The sequence below is a fragment of the Vanderwaltozyma polyspora genome, genomic scaffold (assembly GCF_000150035.1).
Source record: "Vanderwaltozyma polyspora DSM 70294 KpolScaffold1062 genomic scaffold, whole genome shotgun sequence".
NCBI lineage: Eukaryota > Fungi > Ascomycota > Saccharomycetes > Saccharomycetales > Saccharomycetaceae > Vanderwaltozyma > Vanderwaltozyma polyspora.
Window position 1 is genome coordinate 771 of NW_001834666.1, and position 21,501 is coordinate 22,271.

The 21,501-nt window shown below is 32.3% G+C and overlaps 8 protein-coding genes across 8 annotated transcripts; 3 read left to right on the forward strand and 5 right to left on the reverse strand.

The window, feature by feature from the left end:
- Window positions 1–751: 751 nt before the first annotated feature.
- On the reverse strand, window positions 752–3,172 carry SPC97 (gamma-tubulin-complex subunit SPC97; the record flags this gene model as incomplete). Its single annotated transcript, XM_001645102.1, has 1 exon — window positions 752–3,172. The coding sequence occupies one exon, from the start codon at window positions 3,170–3,172 to the stop codon at window positions 752–754; it is 2,421 nt and encodes an 806-aa protein (XP_001645152.1).
- Window positions 3,173–4,353: 1,181 nt separating this feature from the next.
- PUP2 (proteasome core particle subunit alpha 5) lies at window positions 4,354–5,136 on the forward strand (the record flags this gene model as incomplete). The annotated part of the gene is made up of 1 exon (XM_001645103.1): window positions 4,354–5,136. One exon carries the CDS (start codon window positions 4,354–4,356, stop codon window positions 5,134–5,136), a length of 783 nt encoding a protein of 260 aa, XP_001645153.1.
- A 241-nt stretch (window positions 5,137–5,377) lies between these two features.
- On the reverse strand, window positions 5,378–7,078 carry GCN5 (histone acetyltransferase GCN5; the record flags this gene model as incomplete). Its single annotated transcript, XM_001645104.1, has 1 exon — window positions 5,378–7,078. The coding sequence occupies one exon, from the start codon at window positions 7,076–7,078 to the stop codon at window positions 5,378–5,380; it is 1,701 nt and encodes a 566-aa protein (XP_001645154.1).
- A 525-nt stretch (window positions 7,079–7,603) lies between these two features.
- Window positions 7,604–9,172, reverse strand: NMD3 (ribosome-binding protein NMD3; the record flags this gene model as incomplete). Its single annotated transcript, XM_001645105.1, has 1 exon — window positions 7,604–9,172. One exon carries the CDS (start codon window positions 9,170–9,172, stop codon window positions 7,604–7,606), a length of 1,569 nt encoding a protein of 522 aa, XP_001645155.1.
- Window positions 9,173–9,599: 427 nt separating this feature from the next.
- Window positions 9,600–10,895, reverse strand: DBP8 (ATP-dependent RNA helicase DBP8; the record flags this gene model as incomplete). Its single annotated transcript, XM_001645106.1, has 1 exon — window positions 9,600–10,895. The coding sequence occupies one exon, from the start codon at window positions 10,893–10,895 to the stop codon at window positions 9,600–9,602; it is 1,296 nt and encodes a 431-aa protein (XP_001645156.1).
- Window positions 10,896–11,212: 317 nt separating this feature from the next.
- Window positions 11,213–11,839, forward strand: Kpol_1062p6 (uncharacterized protein; the record flags this gene model as incomplete). The annotated part of the gene is made up of 1 exon (XM_001645107.1): window positions 11,213–11,839. The coding sequence occupies one exon, from the start codon at window positions 11,213–11,215 to the stop codon at window positions 11,837–11,839; it is 627 nt and encodes a 208-aa protein (XP_001645157.1).
- A 1,929-nt stretch (window positions 11,840–13,768) lies between these two features.
- Window positions 13,769–16,051, forward strand: RIE1 (Rie1p; the record flags this gene model as incomplete). The annotated part of the gene is made up of 1 exon (XM_001645108.1): window positions 13,769–16,051. One exon carries the CDS (start codon window positions 13,769–13,771, stop codon window positions 16,049–16,051), a length of 2,283 nt encoding a protein of 760 aa, XP_001645158.1.
- A 389-nt stretch (window positions 16,052–16,440) lies between these two features.
- On the reverse strand, window positions 16,441–17,742 carry Kpol_1062p8 (uncharacterized protein; the record flags this gene model as incomplete). The annotated part of the gene is made up of 1 exon (XM_001645109.1): window positions 16,441–17,742. One exon carries the CDS (start codon window positions 17,740–17,742, stop codon window positions 16,441–16,443), a length of 1,302 nt encoding a protein of 433 aa, XP_001645159.1.
- Between the last annotated feature and the right edge of the window lie 3,759 nt (window positions 17,743–21,501).

Sequence of the window (21,501 nt, forward strand, 5' to 3'; positions counted from 1 at the left end):
TATCAGACCTTGCATATTCTTAGTAGACCTCAGGAAGGTAAGCGTGATCTTATTTATTTTTTTGATCTTTTTATTTTTATTCAGTTCAATAACTTCAAACAAACAAACTCTTAACCCATTCTTGTGCGTTGTGTTAACCTATTGGCAGCAATAGCAGTAGCAATAAGGTAGACTTGTAAAAGAATATTTCTTTTAGTCTCCCGTATAGAATATTTTAACGATTCATAAAATTATTGCAGAAGGAAGGATGCTTTTTTGATATCATCATTGTAATGGCTGTATCCATATAAGCGAATTAAGAAACTTAACAATAGTGTATCTTAATTTTTTAGAGGGAATTATCCATGGACCTGAGAGAAAATAGAAATTAGTGGAAGCCAGCGACTGATGTTTCGAACTCGATAACCAATTGGCGTGTACGAATAGTGGAAGCTGAGATCTAACAATCCAGTTCGGGCCCAATACGGGGTGTGTAGGTGTAAAAATGTGATTAGGGTTATGGGTTGAGATCCGGGTAAAATATCGATAATGATTCAAAATCATAGGTTTGCAACTAAAATTTAGTGAGAGAAACAAATAGAATTATATGCTTTAATAATATTAATGATGATAATATAAGTTTATAGTGATGCTATATTTATTGTTACAATGGCCAGGATTGTATCTTCTGTAGGATTTGGAGATGCATGGGGGGTATACGTAAGATCAAAGGGATAAAACCACTTGATTTAAGGACATTCTCAATGACTTACTATTTGCCCAGAGCTGCGATCAATCTTTCTGTATTAAAATTATTGTTAGTAGGATCTGAAGTTGAATTCGTGCTATTCATTGATCTGCTTCTGTGGTAATAGTGGGTAAGACCTTCCATAAATGCTGAAGTGTGTTGTTCAAAGCTCTCAGATACTATTCTTGTATAATTTACTAACTCAGGGATTGTGGTCTTTAATACTTCTTCCTCATTAAATTCTTCATTGGAATTCGACAAGTAAGTTGCGTGCAAATCCGGATCTATCTGACACAGACGGCGCCTCATGGAGGTGATGAACTTACAGAACTTGTATATGATTTCAAATATTTGCAACTGTAGTTGGAACATCTGTGAGAGACAACAATTGGTCATAATATTGGTCAAACTTCCTTGTAATTGAAGTTGCCAGTCAACCACATATTTTCTGTCATTAAGTTTATGATCCTCATTTAGATATTTGTTCATTTCTTGTTCAATTACGTTTTGAGTGTAGTACTCCAAAATAACCTTCACAAATTGACTCATCCTATTATGCAACATTCTACATTTTTGTACAACGTTTTTTTTGACGACTGGCGGGTAATGTCTATATTTCCATATCACATTCTTATTTATTTCAAACCATGTGTCATCAAGAAGTTTGCTATGATATTGCAATAGATTAAAGAACCTGGAGATAATTTGATATTGAACCATGCATGTCCTAGTAACAAGAACATTTAATGGATATGGTATTAAAATCTCAAATAACAAATGGTGAATGTTAGTTTTTGGTGCCACATCTGATGAATTCTCCTCAATGGAGGCAGATTGGACCTCTTGTAATAATATATCTCTTAAATTTTGAAAATTATTTGCCCTCAATAATTGATTTCCATTTTCATCGTTACAATTCATATAACCGCTTTGATTATCATAACTATTTTCACCAATATAAGATAGAATAACCTTTTCAAATGGTTGAGAATCTAATTGCAAATTCAATAGTTTAAATACAATATCTTCATCTGGGGCACCATGCCTATCGAGTTCAAAGTTTCTTTGTAATTTCAATACTTGATTATTAGAGGTACCTTTATAATGTCGGGTAAGTTCAATCATATTCTTTTGTAAAAATTTGTAAAGATTGTTAGCATTATGGTAACTGAAGAAATGCTTCTGTAGTAATTTTAAAAATTTAATAAGATCATAATCGCGTAGATACATATCGAGACATAATTGATTTGCTCGATTGTACCATTTATCAATATATAATTCCAAATTTGTACTTTCCATTAATTCGACAAAAGAAGGAACATCATCTGCTAATTCTTCAGTTGGCAATCGGACAATACCATAACTTTTTTTTATTATGTTCAATAATTTTCCTGTCATTAGCACTTTGTATAATAAGGCACTTTCTTCACTAGTGCTAAAAACATCAAGTAGACCATCTTTGCGCACTACGTATTGAGTATCCCAAATTCTATCATCATACTTTAAACTTGATGCAACATTATCTACATTTTTCATGGTATCGGAAATCATGAATTCATTACATATATCATTAAGCTCACCCTGAACAAGCCAATCATTCAACATCTTACAATAATCTATACTAATATTGTTTAATAATTTTCTCAAAAAATCAATGCTTGCTCTATCTCCCAAGGTTTCATTTACCAAGTTCTGTATAATCTTTAGAATAACACCACCTTTAGGGATTGATTGTATTCTTGTATCTGTTACCAAAATCACACCATCTTTAAAATTTCCTTGCTCTTTCAAGTCATTCATGAAATTATTGAAATCTTCTTGCATTCTATCCATACTATTTCTTAGGGTAATTTCTTCTTGAATTTTTTGGTATATATTAAATAACAGCGACATCTGCTTGTACACTTCTGTATCGTATGCCAGCTGTTCTAAATCTCTTATACTGAAATTTGGATTATTTTTAAATTCAAATTCTAATTTATCTACAATAAACGGTAGATAAGTGTTTGATAAGAATTGTCTTATTTCAAAACTCAACCTTTGTAAAACTTTCCCGTATATTGAATCAGACCAAATCTCACTAGCCGAGGTTAAAACGATATACAATTGACCTAATTTTACCACTCTATTACAAATTGACTTTAATGATGGATCCATCATTTTAGCAATCTTAAATTCTGGTACAACATTTGAATCAGGTCGATATGAGTTATTATAACGAATATAAGTACCTTCGAACCCCAGCAAAACATTCAGTAAGTCTTGCACCACCAACGCTTCTTGAACCCTACTCTGAGACGCATTCGATAGTAAATTAAGCGGGTATGATTTAATTTTAGGAGCCTCACTGTATAGCGGCTGATAGTTTGATTGGCGTCCTAATAACGTCGCAGCAGCTGTTGGCGACACAAACTCCACATTATCTTCAACTTCCTTAACCTCCATTTATAAAACTGTAAATCAAACTAAGAATATACTCAATCACCTACTTGATATAGTATCAATTTCACTAACAAATCACTATTTCTGATAGATCGAGTGCACGCTTGTTTTTAATCTTGAGATTTAACCAACAAAGATCTTGAAATCCTAACGAAAAGAGCCAAAAACCCAAACCTCAAACAATACAGTTCTAATTAAAATGAATATTGCTACTATCCAAGATGTTCAATGTTTACCGCTCTTAGACAATCTTTAAAAGTCGGAAATGACCGTTTTGATCTTCTTGTGTAGTAGTTTATATACGTTTCTAACCTGATTTCTTTTTGTTTACAGTTTTTCGAAGGTCATTTTTAAAGAAGCTTAAATTTTTTGATAACATCATTAGCACGTGACACCACACCACGTGATAACATACTAGTCACATGACAATATGTCACATGATTTTGATGGCTATTATTAGTATATAAGTAACCTTCATACGTCTTGAATAAATGAAAGGTATAAAGAGAGGGAAGAAGGTTAACAAACCATTTCAAAAGTACCTGGAATCAGACAGTAAAATGACAATAATAATAAGAGGACTACTACATATGAATCTCAGTTTCTCTTTATCATAATTGTTTAATTGCAACTATTTCTAGTATCATACAGTTATTTTTGTAAATGACTGAAATTTTGCGAATGGTTGTAATTTAACGAGAAGTAATACAAATTGATCATTAATACCACCATTCGAATCCTTGCAATGAGTTGAGTATTATCCTGATAACGTTATCGTTGTATTATTATTACAATCAGTGCAAAATCACCCATATCACTAACAACGAGGTGCAGGTCTCTATTTTAGAGCCTGACATATTTTCTATCAAATCTTTAAATATCAGACGGTGGCGAACTTTTAAAGGTTTATCAACATATCGAATACGTTTAAAACTTTAAAAGTGATGGGTTTGTAAGATAAATTGATCTTATTGAACTATCTAGCAGGTCAAGGGTAGCATTGGAGTTGTGAATCGTTGTAATTTGAAGTTATATTTGTGTTTGAATTGAAAATAATAATTGTGAATAACAACTAAGAATCAATTTTCTATCACTTACAATACCATTAACTAGCATAATTATAATAAGAATATTAAGGATAATAATATAGGGAAATTACAAGTGAGTAGTGTTATATATATACGATGTTTTTAACAAGAAGTGAATACGACCGTGGTGTCAGCACATTTTCCCCAGAAGGTAGACTTTTCCAAGTTGAATATTCATTAGAGGCTATTAAACTGGGTTCAACAGCAATTGGTATTACCACAAGAGAAGGTGTTGTATTAGGTGTAGAGAAAAGAGCCACTTCTCCATTATTAGAATCTGATTCTATTGAAAAAATTGTAGAAATAGATAATCATATTGGTTGTGCAATGAGTGGTTTGACTGCAGATGCTAGATCTATGATCGAGCATGCTCGTACATCCGCTGTTACCCATAATTTATATTACGACGAAGACATTAGCGTCGAGACATTAACTCAATCTGTATGTGATTTGGCTCTAAGGTTTGGTGAAGGTGCTTCTGGTGAAGAAAGGTTAATGTCCAGACCTTTTGGTGTAGCATTGTTAATAGCAGGTTACGATAGGGATCAAGGTTATCAATTATATCATGCCGAACCTTCAGGAACTTTCTACCGTTATAATGCCAAGGCTATTGGTTCAGGTTCCGAAGGTGCTCAATCAGAATTACAAAATGAATGGCATTCTTCTCTAACTTTGAAAGAAGCTGAATTATTGGTTTTAAAAATCTTAAAGCAAGTAATGGAAGAAAAATTAGATGAAAGCAATACCCAATTGAGTAGCATAACAAAAGAAAATGGTTTTAAAATCTATAATGACGACAAAACTGCTGAACTAATTAAAGAATTAAAGGAAAAAGAAGCCCAAGAAAATCCAGAAGAACCTGATGTCACCATGTCATAATTTAAATGATTCTATTATATGTATTTTAAAATAATGAATAGATATATATATATAAATAAATAAACAAATAAATATAAATAAATATAAATAACACAACATTTTATTCAAACCAAGTACAGAAATTCAAAAAAATAATAGTAATAAATTATCATTAGTAATAATACATACTGAATTTAATATATACAGTCTCTTATAAATTCTTGCCTTTATCATATAACCAATATTTTTTTCTATGAATCAGTTATTCTACAAGATGTGAGTACTCAGGCACTTCCTTTATTTTTGAATTAAAAAATTTCTCTAGTCTATTAGCGTATTTATAATAGGAAGTGTTTTCACCATTATATTTACGACAATTATTGAAAATTAACCTCGCATCATAAATAAAGTCTTCCATCTTGTCGTATCTGTTGCTTTCTAATTTGACCTCCATAGTACTTAAGTCCATAGGCTCCTTAATGAATTCATAATAGTCTGGAACTTCTTCTTTATTAACAGGCTGTAAAAATGGCCATGCAGCAGCGTGGTTTTGTAATTCTGTCAATATATTTTGCATTGCTGCATAATGAGGACCTCTCTTGGGCCTTTGTGCCAATTCATCCATTTCTGGTGTCCATCCTGCTTCTTTCAAACCAGGGATCGACATAGGATCTATTGGCTTTATGTTGTCAAGATCTCTAAATTGATCTAAACCTGGTCTTACGATATGCGATTTTGATATTGACCTTATTTTCCTAATTAGTGCTGCTTCTTGTAGTAGCAAAATTTTGGGAGCATCTAAGTATCGTATACGTGGTAGCATTGAACATTGCATTAGTGTACCTCCTTCATAATCTTTTATATACCCCATCCAAACTTGTTTTTCTAAAGTAATCTCTTTGGTAAAACCCTGCTTCTTGAAATAACCAATGGCATAATTATCAGCATAAGTTAGAAAGTACTTTATAGGCGAAGTGTTTCGTACATAATCCTTCAAATGATTCATTAGATGAGCACCATAACCTCTGACTTGTTCTGTTGAACTAATAGCACAGAAAACAATTTCAGCAAAACCTCGACTATCAAATGGACGATAGGTGATACCACCAACAACAGTTAACGGTTTCCTAACCACTGCCATTGACAAATGACTTCGATCGTACACTAATCTTGCAATATATTCTTTTGGCATTTTTGGTAATTGTTTTTGGAAAATATTTTTTAAACCAGTTAGAACCATCATATTTTCCTTTGTATTATCATTGTTAACAACTCTGAATTCAATTTTACCTTCTTTTTCTTCAATGACACTAGGTCTCTCTTTAAACTTATACTCTACTCCATCAAATGTAAATGTAGTTATGCCTTTTTCTTCAATTTCTATGCTTTCAGATATACTTCCGGATTCTTCTACTTCGGATTTATTGGCATTGTTCTCATTAGTGTTTTTACTATCAGAATCAGATTCATCTTCATTATTTTTAGTTCTTTCATTTTCTTGTACTGGAGTCTCTGTTTCTTGCTTATTCTCTATTGTTTCTTCTTTATCAACATCTTTTGTAGAATCAATATTCATTTCCAATCTATCGTCATCTGACTTTTTATCTTCTTCCTTTCTCTCATCCTTCTCACCAATATTTTCCTTCCTTTCTTCTTCTTCAACCTCTTCCTCAAATGATGACTCCAGATCTTTATACTTAACATCTGTATCTTCTTTTATAGCCGTTGTTTCAGCATCGCTATTTGTATTCCCATTGTTATCTTCTTTTGGTTCTTCTTCTAATGCTACTTCATCTTGAACAGCGCTTTCTTCCTTATCTTTTTTGAGATCTTGCCCTGATTTTTCCTTAGTGGCTTCAGACTTATCCTTGCTTTCTCTTGCTTCTAATTTCATCTTCTTGTTTAAAGGTCCCTTTGCTAGACCACCTCCATGTCTTCTATGGCTTCTGCGTCTTCCCGCCATTGCTAAACCTTAACACAATATATCGAACGTTACCAATTGAATATGTTTCACGTGAATTAACCCCAAAAATCAAAGGAAACAATTATTCTTTACCCTCTTTTTCTTCAACTAATCATCATTAGATTGCTATTATTTCCATCTTCATCAATATTATTTATTTAAAGGCATCAATTAAATATTTCAATATCATTTCAAGATCAAAATTCATCAATTTCATATCAACAAACGTAAATAATGATACAATTTCTAAGTCACATGATATGAATGATATTTATATCTTAGCACTGATCTAAATATCCATAAATCCGTAAATGTTATCTAAACAGTAGACTTTCAACACTGGTACAATATCTTAGAGTTTTATTTCATTTATAAAATAAATACATATCGAAAAATTTATATTAAATTTCGTTTTATTAATATATAGATAAAATCCCAACCATATTTCAAAATATGTTTTATCAAGGTTAGATTAAATATAGTTTATTAAAGTTAGATTTATTATACAGTGATTAAATAATATGCTTACATACCTTCACCCATCTCATCTGCACCGTTGTCATCTAATGTCATTTCATCCAATTCATCTAACAATTCATCGATATCGATTTGAGGAGCGTCTTCATCTTCATCTTCTTCCATACCATGTTCTTCAATATTTTCTGGATTACTGCTCTTATATAGATTAACAGTTTGTCTTAATTCTTGATCTTCTTCCAATTCTTGCAAGAATAATTCGTAATCTCTTTCAGCACGTTCAATATCTTGTTTTTGAGATTTGGAACTGTAATCTTGAGAAGCATCAATATCCTTATGTTCCTTAGCCATTCTCTTCAACTTCCAGTTTCTGTTCTTTCTGCTCTTTCTTTGGTATAATTTCTTAACTATAACAACATCTGGAACATGATCAATATTCAGGTCATCGAATAAATCAGAATTATAATTGGAATTGGCAACGAAGTAACCCATAACAGTATCACCAGAATGGCATAACGCACCCAAATGAGATCTAACATAGTATGTTTGATCGTTAACACCTAAATCAGTAGATCTAGCTACAGTTATGTCAGCTAAGACATGTTTTCCTTTACTTATTCCAACTGGTTCGACATCCAAAACCATAAATTCTACTAACTGTGAGACATCAGCCAACGGTTGGAATGAATTTCTCCAATAAACAGGAGCAGATAAATCTACAGTTTGTAAAGTAGTTGGATCCATGAATTGAAGTGTGTTTGAAACTTTTGTACATAAAACAAATTGAGAAATATTACTCAAAGACTTTGCTAATTTTTTTGGTAGGACAACTAAATCATCTCTACAAATTGGAACAATTTCAATGGAATATGAGAATTTATAAGTAGCAGAACCAGAATGAACATCCTGAGAGATCAATTCTTCGGATTTTTTGGCTTTAATAGGAACGACAGAATTCAAGAAATCCAGCATTTTAACAGCATGGTTCTTTTGGGCATAAAAGAAATCCAAACCATCCTTTGCTTCAGTGATGGAAATGGTATCAACATGAGCGTTGTGTTTTAAAATCAACTGTTCCAAATATAAGAAAGTTCTCTTGTGTGGAACTTTTTGTCTAATTTGAACGGTAGCTCTCCAAGTATTTGTAGTATAAGATCTGGCACAGTCAGCACATTGCATAGCAATGACAATATATTCAACTTCAAAAGTTTGTTGAATAATAGTATTAACCATAGCTTCACCTTGAACGGTTAACTTAACTCTAATACGTCTGGAATGGGGTTCAGTCCATATAAACGATGCATCGACTAATCTAACTTTATTCAAACCTTTCAAACGACGTAAACATAGTGCTAATAGTTCTCTTGATTCCAGTTCAGCTCTTATCCATTGACCAGGAGGTTGTAAGAATCTTTCACAATTTCTACAAAATGAAACATTAGCTTCTCTTGGAATACCTTCAGTGATATCGACAGTCATCTTAATACAATCATAACACATAACTAAACCAGTAGACCCATCAATAGGGGCACCACAGTTACAACATAACACAGTAGCAACATTTTGATGTTGATGTTGATGCTCTAACTGATTAGTATCCATAGGAGTATAACTCATCTTTGACTATTGGTCTTATCCACTTGATCTTATAGCTGATTTGACGAATAAATTTTGAAACAAAATTACAACGAACTTAATCAACACAATAATAAGATTTGCTTCAACTTATATAAACTAACGACCTTCCCAACATTCATCAATCAACAAGGAGGTTATAATAAATTATGTTATCTCATTACTAATGAGGTCCTAATTATTAGCGATGAGCTAACTGATAAAATTTTCAACGAACACTATTTAACCGATCTGACAGGCGCTACCATAATGCAACCATTTATATTATGGAACAGACAAGGATGATGAAGATGTCAAGCCGTTTGTATATTGTTATCAATTGAATAAGATGCTGTAATGATTCTCTATATAATATTTATCTATATATGTGGTTTGATGTTCTATGTTGTTTTATTTTTGAGAAGCAAACTCAAGCTCTCAAGCTCTTTTCTGCAAGGTTTTTTTTCTTTTGAGTTTTCCTCTTTTCACCAAAATTGGCCTTTTCCATGTCCATTAAAGATTCACGTTTAGCTTTTGTAACCTTTGTCAATGCTTTCCTAATCACAGCTGTGTCGTGAACCTTCTTACACTCATCCATTTTCTTATTTATTCTTTCTTCAATAGCTTCGATCCTCGAGACGTCTCTTGGAGTGACAAATGATATGGCATCACCTGATCTACCAGCACGAGCGGTACGACCAGATCTATGAATAAAAGTATCTGGATCCTGTGGGATGTCATAATTGATTACTAGTTCCACTGTTGGGATATCCAAACCTCTAGCGGCAACATCAGTTGCAATTAGAACTCTTGCAGCGTTAGCACGAAACCTTTGTAAGGAATTTATTCTTTCAGATTGAGGCATTTGAGAATGTAATGATGCTACTCTAACTTCAAGAGATCTTAAAGTTCTTCGTAGAACCTCAGCAGCAGTAGTTCTATTTACAAATACAATGACGCTAGAGTCTTTGTAATCTTCGCACGTAAGCAATTGGTATAGATATGCTTCTTTAACATGTTCTGGGACTAAAAGATATTCAAGCTTTAAGGTGCTTGGTACTGCAACATTGTCAACATTTTCTACTTCGTAAGCAAACAATGGGGGCTTACTATCTTGTGCTGGTGCATTTTGTAAAGCTCTAACTTGATCAGTGATAGTTGCTGTAAACAATAAGGTTTGTCTTTTTTGTTTTGGAGGTAATTTTGCGATACAAGTGGATAAATCTGCTGCAAAAGTTTGTGTTAAAATTAAATCGGCTTCATCAAGAACCAAATATTTAACTCTTGAAAGTCCACCGACTACTTCTTCACCACTTGATAGTATATGATGAGCTAATCTACCTGGAGTAGCGATTATGAAATGTGGTTTTTTCTGTAATTCTAAAGCTTGCTTGACTATACTCTCACCACCTACAACCAAACAAACTCTGATATTCATGGAACTTCCCAAAGCAGTGAATTGTTCAGCAATTTGAATTGCTAATTCCCTAGTTGGTGTTAGAACCACACCAAACATCCCAGATGGATCATCTGACCATTGAGATAACATAGGCCCTGCAAAGGCAATGGTCTTACCAGAACCAGTTTTTGCACCACCGATACAATCTCTACCTTTCAAAATCTCAGGTATACAATGCTTTTGAATAGCTGTAGGATGTGTAATCCTCATCGCATTCAGAGATTCCACCAACCATCTCGATAAACCTAGCGATTTAAAATCTTGCATAATATTGAACTATAATTATTTTAATCAAATGGATTACTGAGTTTGTCAACTTCTAATATACTCTGGTAACGCTTTTGAATGATTGACTACATTCTAATAGTTTCATTTCTTTATTTTATACTTGGTTCCTTAGTTGAGATGAGATGAGATGAGATGAGATGAGATGAAAATTTTCGCGAGATAGCTAAAAGGGTCTGTTTACAAACAATGATAACAGTGAAAAATGGTAAATAATAGATATGTTTAGTGATGTGATTAGAGTTTGTTAATGGATGGTTTCAAGCTCTAGAGAGTATATCAAGACATAGATAAGTACGATGGATTTGTTAAGTGACAGTTTATTAGATAAGAGAGGCAAGTTGCTGGATTCCTTGTTAGCTGGGAAGAAAGTTAGCATTTCTAAGAAATCGATAGAACCTGACTCGTTAGAAAAGAAGCAAGTAAGGGAAGCAGTTTTAATATTATTAAGATTAGGATATGAATTCCATAGTATTGTGGAGGAGGGTGATATAAATGCTAATTTCCTTGAAGATGTTTACAAAGATATGAGATTGAAGATCCCTTATAAGGTTGATAGTGGGAGAGATACTGAGGAAAAGTTGAATGAAGTAAGAGCATCTTCAGATAATGTTCGTGAGATTGAGAATAGTAGTTCAAAAGATGATTCACCAATGGTCGTTGCAGGCAACATCCCTGAGGAAGAATCAAAATTGGTTAAAGAAATTAAATTACTTTTCTTACGAGAAAGGGTTTCCTTGAGTAAAATTTTACAACTAAACAAAAATGGAGAGTATGGAAACAGACCACTTACTGATACTGAAATAAATGAATTAAAGAAACTGGCGAATATTACTCAAAATTATACTAATGAAATAATATCGAACTTGATTGAATCACATAATAGCAATGAAGTTAAAGGAAATACGTCAGCGTCGCATACATGAAAGAGACCAATTTTCCTCGTTGATCAATAATGAAAGATTTATAAATTCCTTATCTATATAATAATTGGGGGATCAAATACGTTTTGTATTGAAGTTTAAAGTTTCGTTTAATCGTTCTTCCCTCAAGAGGTCTCTTTTAAACGATAACTAATCATCGTTTTCCAACGCCAATACCATAGCTTCCTTCAAAAAACTCTCACAGCCCATGCGACCTCATTTTTTCAAATTATCTAATCATTATCAATCATTATCAATCATTATTACAAGTCATACTCATCTACATCTTACCTCAATCAGTTGAACTAGTTGTCAGCCACTGGACTGCATTACTCAAGTCATCAGTACCTAAGCCCAAGTAATCGCATCGCTAGCAACTGGCACACGTGTAAAATTTGAAGCTGTCGTTCTGCCACTTTTCCCCTCGCTGCAACAGGGATGCTTTTTCACCGACTAGTTAGTAATAACTCTCGTAATAGATGCGATGCACGGAGGTAATATGACAAAAACTTCAGTTCGAATTCGAAACTACCAAGTAATGCTTTATCTGTCAAATTGTCTCTCTGTTCAATGGAGCCACTCTGGTAATAGAACCACATCAATAACGACCACCAACTCCCACCTTCAGTGTTTGTCCACTTACTTTTCAAAGACTATATTGCTTCTCTTCCTCTCTCCCTCACAATCGATTAATTGTATCCATCCATCATCATCTGTCTACTACACCGAACTCGACTCAACTCGACTCAACTCAGCTCAACTCATCCTCCTGCACTCAGCTGCTGTACTGATTGATGAAAAGTTAAGGAACGAAAAATTTAACGCAGTAATATGGTAATGTACCCTAGGGTTTAAAGAGCGTTTTTACAACTATAACTGCAAAGATACATGATTATAATTATACTATGTCATTTTGGGACCAAAAATATGTGCTACTTTGAACCAGGAGTGAGAGTGGTCTTTTAAATTTTTTTTTTTTATTTTTTGCTTTGGTTTCTTAGATTTTGTTCCATTTAATAATACAAGTAGACCACCACTACCGTTACTGTGCATGCCTCGTGGTAAATGCAGCATCTTTTTTACTCACTTTGTATTATTGTTGGAATCATTATACATTTTACATACATCATATCAATTCACCACTAGGTTATTCTTACTGATGGTTACCAATGGATGAACCTCTTATTGAAAAAGCAAAACTACACACATACACACATACACACACATTATGTTCGCTAATTTTCGAATCGAATCGAATTGAATCGAATTAAACTGAATCGAAATTTTAATTATTAATGTACTACTGTATTGTGCGTGAGTGTGTATTATTTCCCACTGGGCTTATATCTTGGCTGGGGGTTTTTGCTTTACGGCTTGTTCTAAATTTAATCAGTCATCATCATTCGTCCCTGCCATTGGACTGGATTGAATTGGGTTTTAGGAAGACACACATATTGACCAAATTATATTTTTAACCTAAATAGTGTAGTATTGTTTTATGGGATAGATTTCGAAAATTCGGTTCTATCTTTACTGAGAGGTTTGTTTGGTAATTTTGGTCCGATCTAGATTAAACCGTATATTTTAGAGGTAATTTAATTATAAATACAATTTGGTTTAATATTTTGCAAGTGTTATTAAAATTAAAGGACAAGTTAAGGTTGATTCAAAAATAAAATTGTAGTCTAAAGATAGATAGATAGATGCACAGAAATTTTGTCGAAATATTTGTATATCTACAGACCATTGGATTTGAACATAATTTTTTTTCTATTCAATTTAATATTAAATCAAGTTTGAATAGATTAATTAAACTTTAAAAAAAGGTACTTATTCTGTTGTTCTTTTCATTTCTGTTTCTTAACACCTATTTGTGCTTTTTCTTAGACATTAATATAAATTAAGAATATAAATCATAGGGTTTTTAATACAATGTCGAATGTGGTTTCGGAGTTAGAACAGTTAGCAAATACAAATTTGATAACGATAAGAATTAAATGGTTAGAAGAGTCTTCTGAGAATGAAGTATCTCAATTTCATGACATTATACATAACCATAAGGGATTTGTTACATCTCGAGCATTCATAGAAGATTATGAGTATCTAAGGGATGAAGAGAGATTAAAAGTGTTGGAAGAAAATAAAGAAGTTTTCCTTTTCGAACAGGGTTCTAAAGATCTAGATATCTCATCGCCTGCTCTATCTGAGGGAAATTATGATTCTGTAATTCAAGCACAGTTTAAAAATTCAGAGACGTTGCATACAGTCGCATCCATACTGCTCGACAAGACCAAATCTCAAGATGGTGTAACAAATTGGTCGGTTTCTATTAATGAGCATGCGTTAACTCATCCAGGAAATTTATATATTAAAGGTATTCCCAAAGATCTGTCAATAGATGATTTAGTGCCAGTATTCTCTACTTTTGGGGACATCATCTCAATGAAAATCATCCAAGACTCGATTACAGGTATCTCATTAGGATATGGTTTCTTATCCTATAGGTTAGGCTCCCAATCTTCTTCATGCATGAGTAAGCTTAATGGTCAAATTATGAATGGTTCTACCTTATTTATCAACTATCATGTCGAACGGAAAGAGAGAGAAAGAATATATTGGGATCACTTCAAAGAGAATACTGATTCTAAAAAGTTTAGAGGTGTCTTCATCGGTAATTTGCCAATTGTGAACCCTAATGACAATGAACTAATTACTCCAGAACAGGTTCTTTCTAAATTTAAAGAAGAATTATCAAAAGATATTCCAGTTGATGTTATTATCTCCTATTATTTCCCAAAACAAAATAGTCAATCGAATTTAGAATATTCTGACACAGAGGATGCTTCTATTAAGTCACCTAAAAATGATGATAACCTCAATAGAGAGGGTGATAATGAAGAAACTTGTCCCTCTCAATTTGAAGATTGTCCATTGAAAGGGTATGGATTTATCAAGTTCTCAAACCATGAATATGCAGTCTTAGCAATTGAAAAGTTTAAAGAGTTTGAATGGTTTGGCCATAAATTAACAGTAAATAAAGCTATTCAGAACAAACCACACCATTCCGGTCATAATGAAAAATTGAGCACATCTGCATCTACTATGGTATCAAATCCAACTCCACCTTTAAATATTAAAAACTTTGGCAACCCAAACTTCAATAATTTTGGTACTTATCAATGTTATTTCCCCTATGGTATTCCACCATCTGCAAACTTACAAAGTTATTATGCTAAATCTTCACCTTCTTCTTTGCCAATGTCATCTGATAATGAAAATTCATCTATGGACTCAATTGAGGCACACCAAATTTCAAATGGCGTAATTAGAAATGGTGAATTTTTAGATGGTTATAACTGCTATAATAATATTCCTTTTACTAATTCATATATGAATGGCACCCATTCACTTTACATGTTTAATGGTCACTATAATTATTATCCAAATTCATACAATAATTCTATGAAATTTGGATATCCAAGACCAATGAAAGATCAACAAGAGTCAAATATATATATAAAACATATACCATTTTCATGGAAAGACGAAGATTTGTATGAATACTACAAGAAATATGGTGAAGTCATTAGTGCTAAGGTTATCACTGTAGGTGGATCCAAAAATAAGGATTCGAAATCTGAATTGAAAGGTAGTGATGCACCAGTTGGTACTTCAAAAGGATACGGCTTTGTATATTTTAAGAACCCAATCGATGCATCAAGAGCCATCTTAGAAACAGATAGAAGAAAATTGGATAAAGACCATACCTTACATGTGTCATTCGCTCAAAAGAGGTCTAGATCAATTGATGATGATTCATACGAAGCTAATGTCAACCAAAATCATAACAGTTCTTTTCAGAACAGTAAAAACGGCAATTCAAGAAGATTCTCATATAATGATTATTCACCTAATTATTATAATAATTATCAGTATATGAATAATATGAGACAACAACACAGACATTCAATAGGTCATTTTTCACAAAATACTCCCAACTATATTGCCAATGCTACACATTGGAATATGCATATGATGCAGCCTGTTACTCCTATTAATCTTACAACTCCAGCTTTTATTTCAAGGACATCACCAATAAGCATGCCATATATGCTACCTCAGCAGGCAGCAGTTAATGGTAAAATTGATAATAATAATAATAATAATAATAATCATAATACTAATTTAAAATTACCACGTCAAGAAAATGATTGATAAGAAATAGGTGTATATATTTAAATAATCTGATCCTATAATTGTATAGTTCAAGTTTAAATGTAGTATCATTCATTGTGAAGTTATTTTCTGAAGTTGTTTTTCTAAGATTAATTCTATATATAGATGGCATTGGTCCTTTTTCAACATGTTGTTTATAGTGTTTAGAATTATTTAAAAAATTATTAGCATGCAATTAATAATACATAACAACAATAAACTGTTGTCTAAAAGTCTTGTAAAGAAAATCTCTATTTATAAATAACCATTTCCCAAAACTTTCATGATTATGCATATGAACAGTTGACTCAAATCAATATTATGGTTAAGGAAAAAAAAATAAATATAGATACATATAATATGAGAATCGTAATTTAGTCTATCAATATTCATTTTGAGTCTAATGACAGTAACTCATCTTTTAGAAGTTGTAATGTTTGTGCAATTTGTTGATATTCAATGTTAGTATTTATTTTACCTGGTATCATTGATAATTCTTTTGATTGAGTATGCATTAATGAGTTTAACACATCAGTTAATGTAAGCACAGCTTTTGATAAAGATTGTACCTTAACATCTAAAATATGTTGGTAATCATATTGCTGCATTGGAACTACAGAATTAGATGGCATAATTATTGGTGTTCTAGTTGGAGTCGGGTGAGATATTGGCACAGGGTTAGCTGGTTGACCATATATAGGATTATTTGCATTTGAAGGAGGTGGTACTGTGCTATTGTTATTTTGGTTTATAGTTGGAGGTAAAACATTATAATTATGAGATGCGTTAACAGATGGAGTTGTCAATGGAGGTGCAGATAATGAAGTTGGTGGAATATGAGCATGGGGGGTTTGATGATAATTTGGTTGTAATAATGATGAAGATGTTGTATGTGGTAAAGACATCATTTCATTACCATTTGGATTTCTATTAACCGGAGGTAATTCTTCTTTTAATGTAATAGCAGAATGACTATGAATTGATGGAGGAGGAGGAGTTGGTATTGGCGAAGATTGGATAGGGTGTCTCAAAGGTATAGGCTGTTGGCTAATATGATTATTTAAAGGAGTCGGTTCATTAATGATGTATGGTTTCTGCATTACATGATTATAATGATATTGCATATGATGTTGATCATAAATAGTTGGTAAAGTTTGATTTGTTTGGTAAGAGATTTTTGGTTGTTCAACATAACTCACACCGACATGAGATAAAATATTTTTTCTTTTACCATCCTTACCTACACCAGTACTTTTCCTTTGGATTTTTTCTAGATTTAAAATATCAGCATTTTTATGGAAATAACCTGATGGGTGTGTAAAATACCAAATAGTCAAAGATCTATCTTGCGGTAGAGTTGGTGGAAATGATATATCTGATTCTGAAGGATCTATGCCTGAATTATTACCATTATTTGTAGTGTTTTGTGGGTCTGTATTGTTCCCATTTTTATCGTTACCTTGCTTATTTAAATGGGAAAGTTTGTGAAACCCATACATGTGTAATTGTCTAACAAAACTACTGACATTACCATGTTTAAAATAGCTTTTCAAAATCTGAGATGAGAATTGAGTTGAATATGGTTTAATAGCAAAGATTGAGCTATCATCTTCTGACCAATAAATCCAGTCTGTTAAATCAGGCTGGTGAAGTATAGAATATAACTGATGTAAAAAAGTCCTGGTTGGCATAATTTCTCTAATTGTAAACTGTCATAAAGGTATGGAAGAGGTTGTTTATTTTATTATATAAAGTAATAAAATAAAGGTTTCAATAACAAATAAATAGCGATGCTCAGGTTATATTTTTACTTTCACTTGGTTTATAATATGTTTCCAATGAGATGAATGCAAATTGAGTTGAAAAAATATCTTGCAATGAAAAAAAAACTATAGATATAAAGAGTGGGAAATTGATTGCTTCACCACTTATATTAATGAAAGGCAGCGATATATTTAATATATAGGAATAAGTGTTGGTAGCCAAATATTAGAATTCTCTATTACTATTACTATTATTATTATTTTTCTATTCAAATCAGAAAAAGGAGAATATAATCAAATCAAATTAAGTTTAATTTAATATAATATAATATAATATAATCTAATATAATATATTAGATTATGCTTTAGGTATTGAAATCCGGAAAGAAGTATAAAATTTTAATCAGAGGTTAGAAGTTAGTAAGTAACTGGTAAGGTATTTAGCGTAAAAAAAATAATTTGTAATAACTTCAATAAGATACCGGTAGCGAGGATTAAACCTAAATAACAATAATTAAAATTAAAATTTATTCGGAACGATGATTTTAATTTTAAATTGGTATCGAAACAATAATCAGTATTCTCAATTGAGATTATATAAATACTAAAAATACAGGAAATATATGAAATGAGCCATTGAATTTACTGCAAGAAGAAACCAAAACCGAAACTCCAAACAGAGAGACAGGAAGGAAGAGATAATTCTAGTTGTATTTTAGAGGTGGGTTTAGGAATACCAAAGCAGAACAACCAAAATTTTTCTTTTTATTGGAAGTACTAAAATGCAAGAACTAAATACGATAATTTCGACAAGAAGTTAGTGAAGTTGAAAGTGCAATGGAAAATTAAATTAAAATTGAAATAATTGAGGTGGGATGATCGTTACCTGAGCAAGAACAGTAAAAGTTTCAATAGTGGAATACCAAAATAATCTAAATTTAATTCATCTTGAGCTTGGACTTTAAAGTTGAAGTTGGAAATGCAAATAACGAAGTAAAAAGGAGCTGTACACAGTTTGCGGATTCAACCAGTTGTCGTTGGTAGTTGGTAGTTGTTATTGAGATTTTAATTCAATTGAATTGTATTGTATTTTATTGGTATGTGCGATGAATCAGTTAAAGGATATTATACCATTAATAGAAATCAGATGTCAGTTTGCTCCAAGATCAAACCAGAAATGTTAACGTATGTGATTTAAGTGAAGAAGGAAATAAGAAGATAAAAATTTTTTTTCATTTCCAGTTCAACGTGGATTTCAATTCTTTTTTTATTTTTTTGGCAACATTTTACTTTTTATTTTCTATTATGGTTCTCTAGGTAGTCTTGCCTTAAATTACTGAAGGATAAGAAGAAAAAAAGCTGTAATTTTGTAATTGTAAATTTAGAATTTAAATGAAATGGTAAGTGTAATTCAGCTGGAATACAACTGAATTATCTTGATGTTTCTTGAATGAGGCCATCAACTTATACTGTTCCTCCTCTGTTCTGTAGTTCTGTAGTTCTGTAGTTTACTCATTTAAAGATCACATTTAGTTTTAGATTGCTACATATAAACGATTGAGAGACAGAGAGAAGAAACTGGCTGAGATAGAATGGGATAGGATTTAAAGGATGAACACTTGGAGTGAGGAAGGGAGGGAGGGAGTGAACTTAACTTGTTTGCTGTGGTAGCTGTAGTTGTAGTTCTTTGGCCTGTGTTGAATAAAAAGTGCCTGTTGATTAGAAGGTCAATAAAATTACACCAGTTATAATGGCAAGAGCTTGTTGGCGAATTTTTGTAAATTCAATTTATATTTTGGTTTTAGTTTAGTTCAACTCAATTTGCTGCAGTGGGTCCAGTTCAGTTCATTTTAAAGATATAACAATAAGAGTATTTTGGTAATAGGAATAAAAATATGTAATCATGATGATGTCGTGTGACAGATGATCAAGGGAATGCAGGAGGAGCAAGGTAGAGGCTGTGTTTGTACTTGTTCTTGTTTTTATAATTTTGATATTTTGTGATTTTTGCATTTGAGTTGTCGTCGTCGTCGCCGTCCTCAGTGTTTCTTTGTAGGCAGGAGCCCGGAAGAGCCGAGTGAGCGATTACAGATTATTCTCTGCGGAAATTGAAATAACATGACTTTTAATGGCTATTTCCCTTTTTGTGCTGCAGTTTTTTCTTTTTTCATTTCTTTTTATCTCTATTAGAAGAAACTAACTGAAGAGTGAAAATTTTATCTATCTTTTTGTGGAAGCAAGAGAAAAATTAAGACTTTTCGTTTCTGTTTCTCTTTTTTGTTTGTGGTCTTTTTTTTCTCTCTGTTTCTTTTTATTCTCGCCCGAGACAGGGTGCCTAGAAAGCACAAGATTCTAGATTTGCTGTTGCGTGCGTTTTCTTTTTCCTCTTTCTTCCGTACGTCCTTCGCATTCCGTCTACCGGGAATAAACATGCACAGATACCCAGATATGGCGGAAAGAGAAACAGAAACGCAAAATGAAAATAAAATGGGAAACAGGAATAGAAATAAAAATTAAAATAAAAAGAAAAAGAAAAAGAAAAAGAAAAAGAAAAAAGGTAATCCAAAAAGTAGTCAATAAATGTGAGTATGAAAAGAGGAACAAACACAAATAATCACATACCTACATATGTTTTTTTAGGAGATTGGAGTGTTTCTTTTTACATGCATGTATCCTTATGTTATATCTCATTTCTATAGGGCTTTCTCTCTCTATTTTTTTCTTTTTTTGTCTTTTTTTTTCTATATGTTGTATAATTTTTGTTGTGTCGTTGTTATATTTTGCAAGACTTGACATACATTTTTGGTTCTACGTAGGGTCGTTAACCTTATCGTATTAGATTGTCCAAAGGATATATCTGAAATATATGGATTGGGTGATGATGGATGGTAACATCCCATCTTTTGTGGTTTAGCCCGTATTCATTTCGGTTTTCCTTCCAAATCCTTTCGTAATAATCACCTGTAACTAAATGCATCTAATGATAAACGCTATGTTATGGACAATTCAATTCTTCCTGTTCGACCTTGTCTGATCTGATCTGATCTGATCTGATCTGATCTTTGGGTATCATGTTACAAGGAAACCAAAAAAGTTGGGTCTTTGTCATTCGCAACATTTCCTGATAGGAGGATTCAGGCGGTAAGGAAGAGGAAGTTGGTTTTGTTGCTTTCATGTCTTTTCTAATTTAATCTATCTAATTTTATTAATCAATGGTTAATATTTAGGAGCGGAAAGAAAAGACATCTGAATTACATGTTAGGTTTGGTTTGATTTTGTTTTAATGGATTGAGCTTATCAGAAATTTTAAATATTGCTGCGTGGGCTTCTCCATACCCAGATCAAATCTGATTTGATTAAATAATACACTCTGTCTTACGAATCAAGTCCATATTCACTACAAGGGTGTAATGCTTTTTTTTCTACTTTTTCCATTTTTGATCCAACCATACAAACCAAAATAAATTAAAAGTACCATGGTTAAAGTGTAGGAGTATTAGTTAGAACATGAGACACGTTTCTTCTTTCTATCCTAAAACCCGGTGTTGAGTAGTGAGAAAAATGCAGATAGACTCAATTGATTCGTTTCTAATAGCTGCAGGCACTTCACAGGAAATATATATATATATATTCATGTAGATTGGATATAAATGGCCTCTAGTCTGATTCTCTTTTTCACCGGTTATT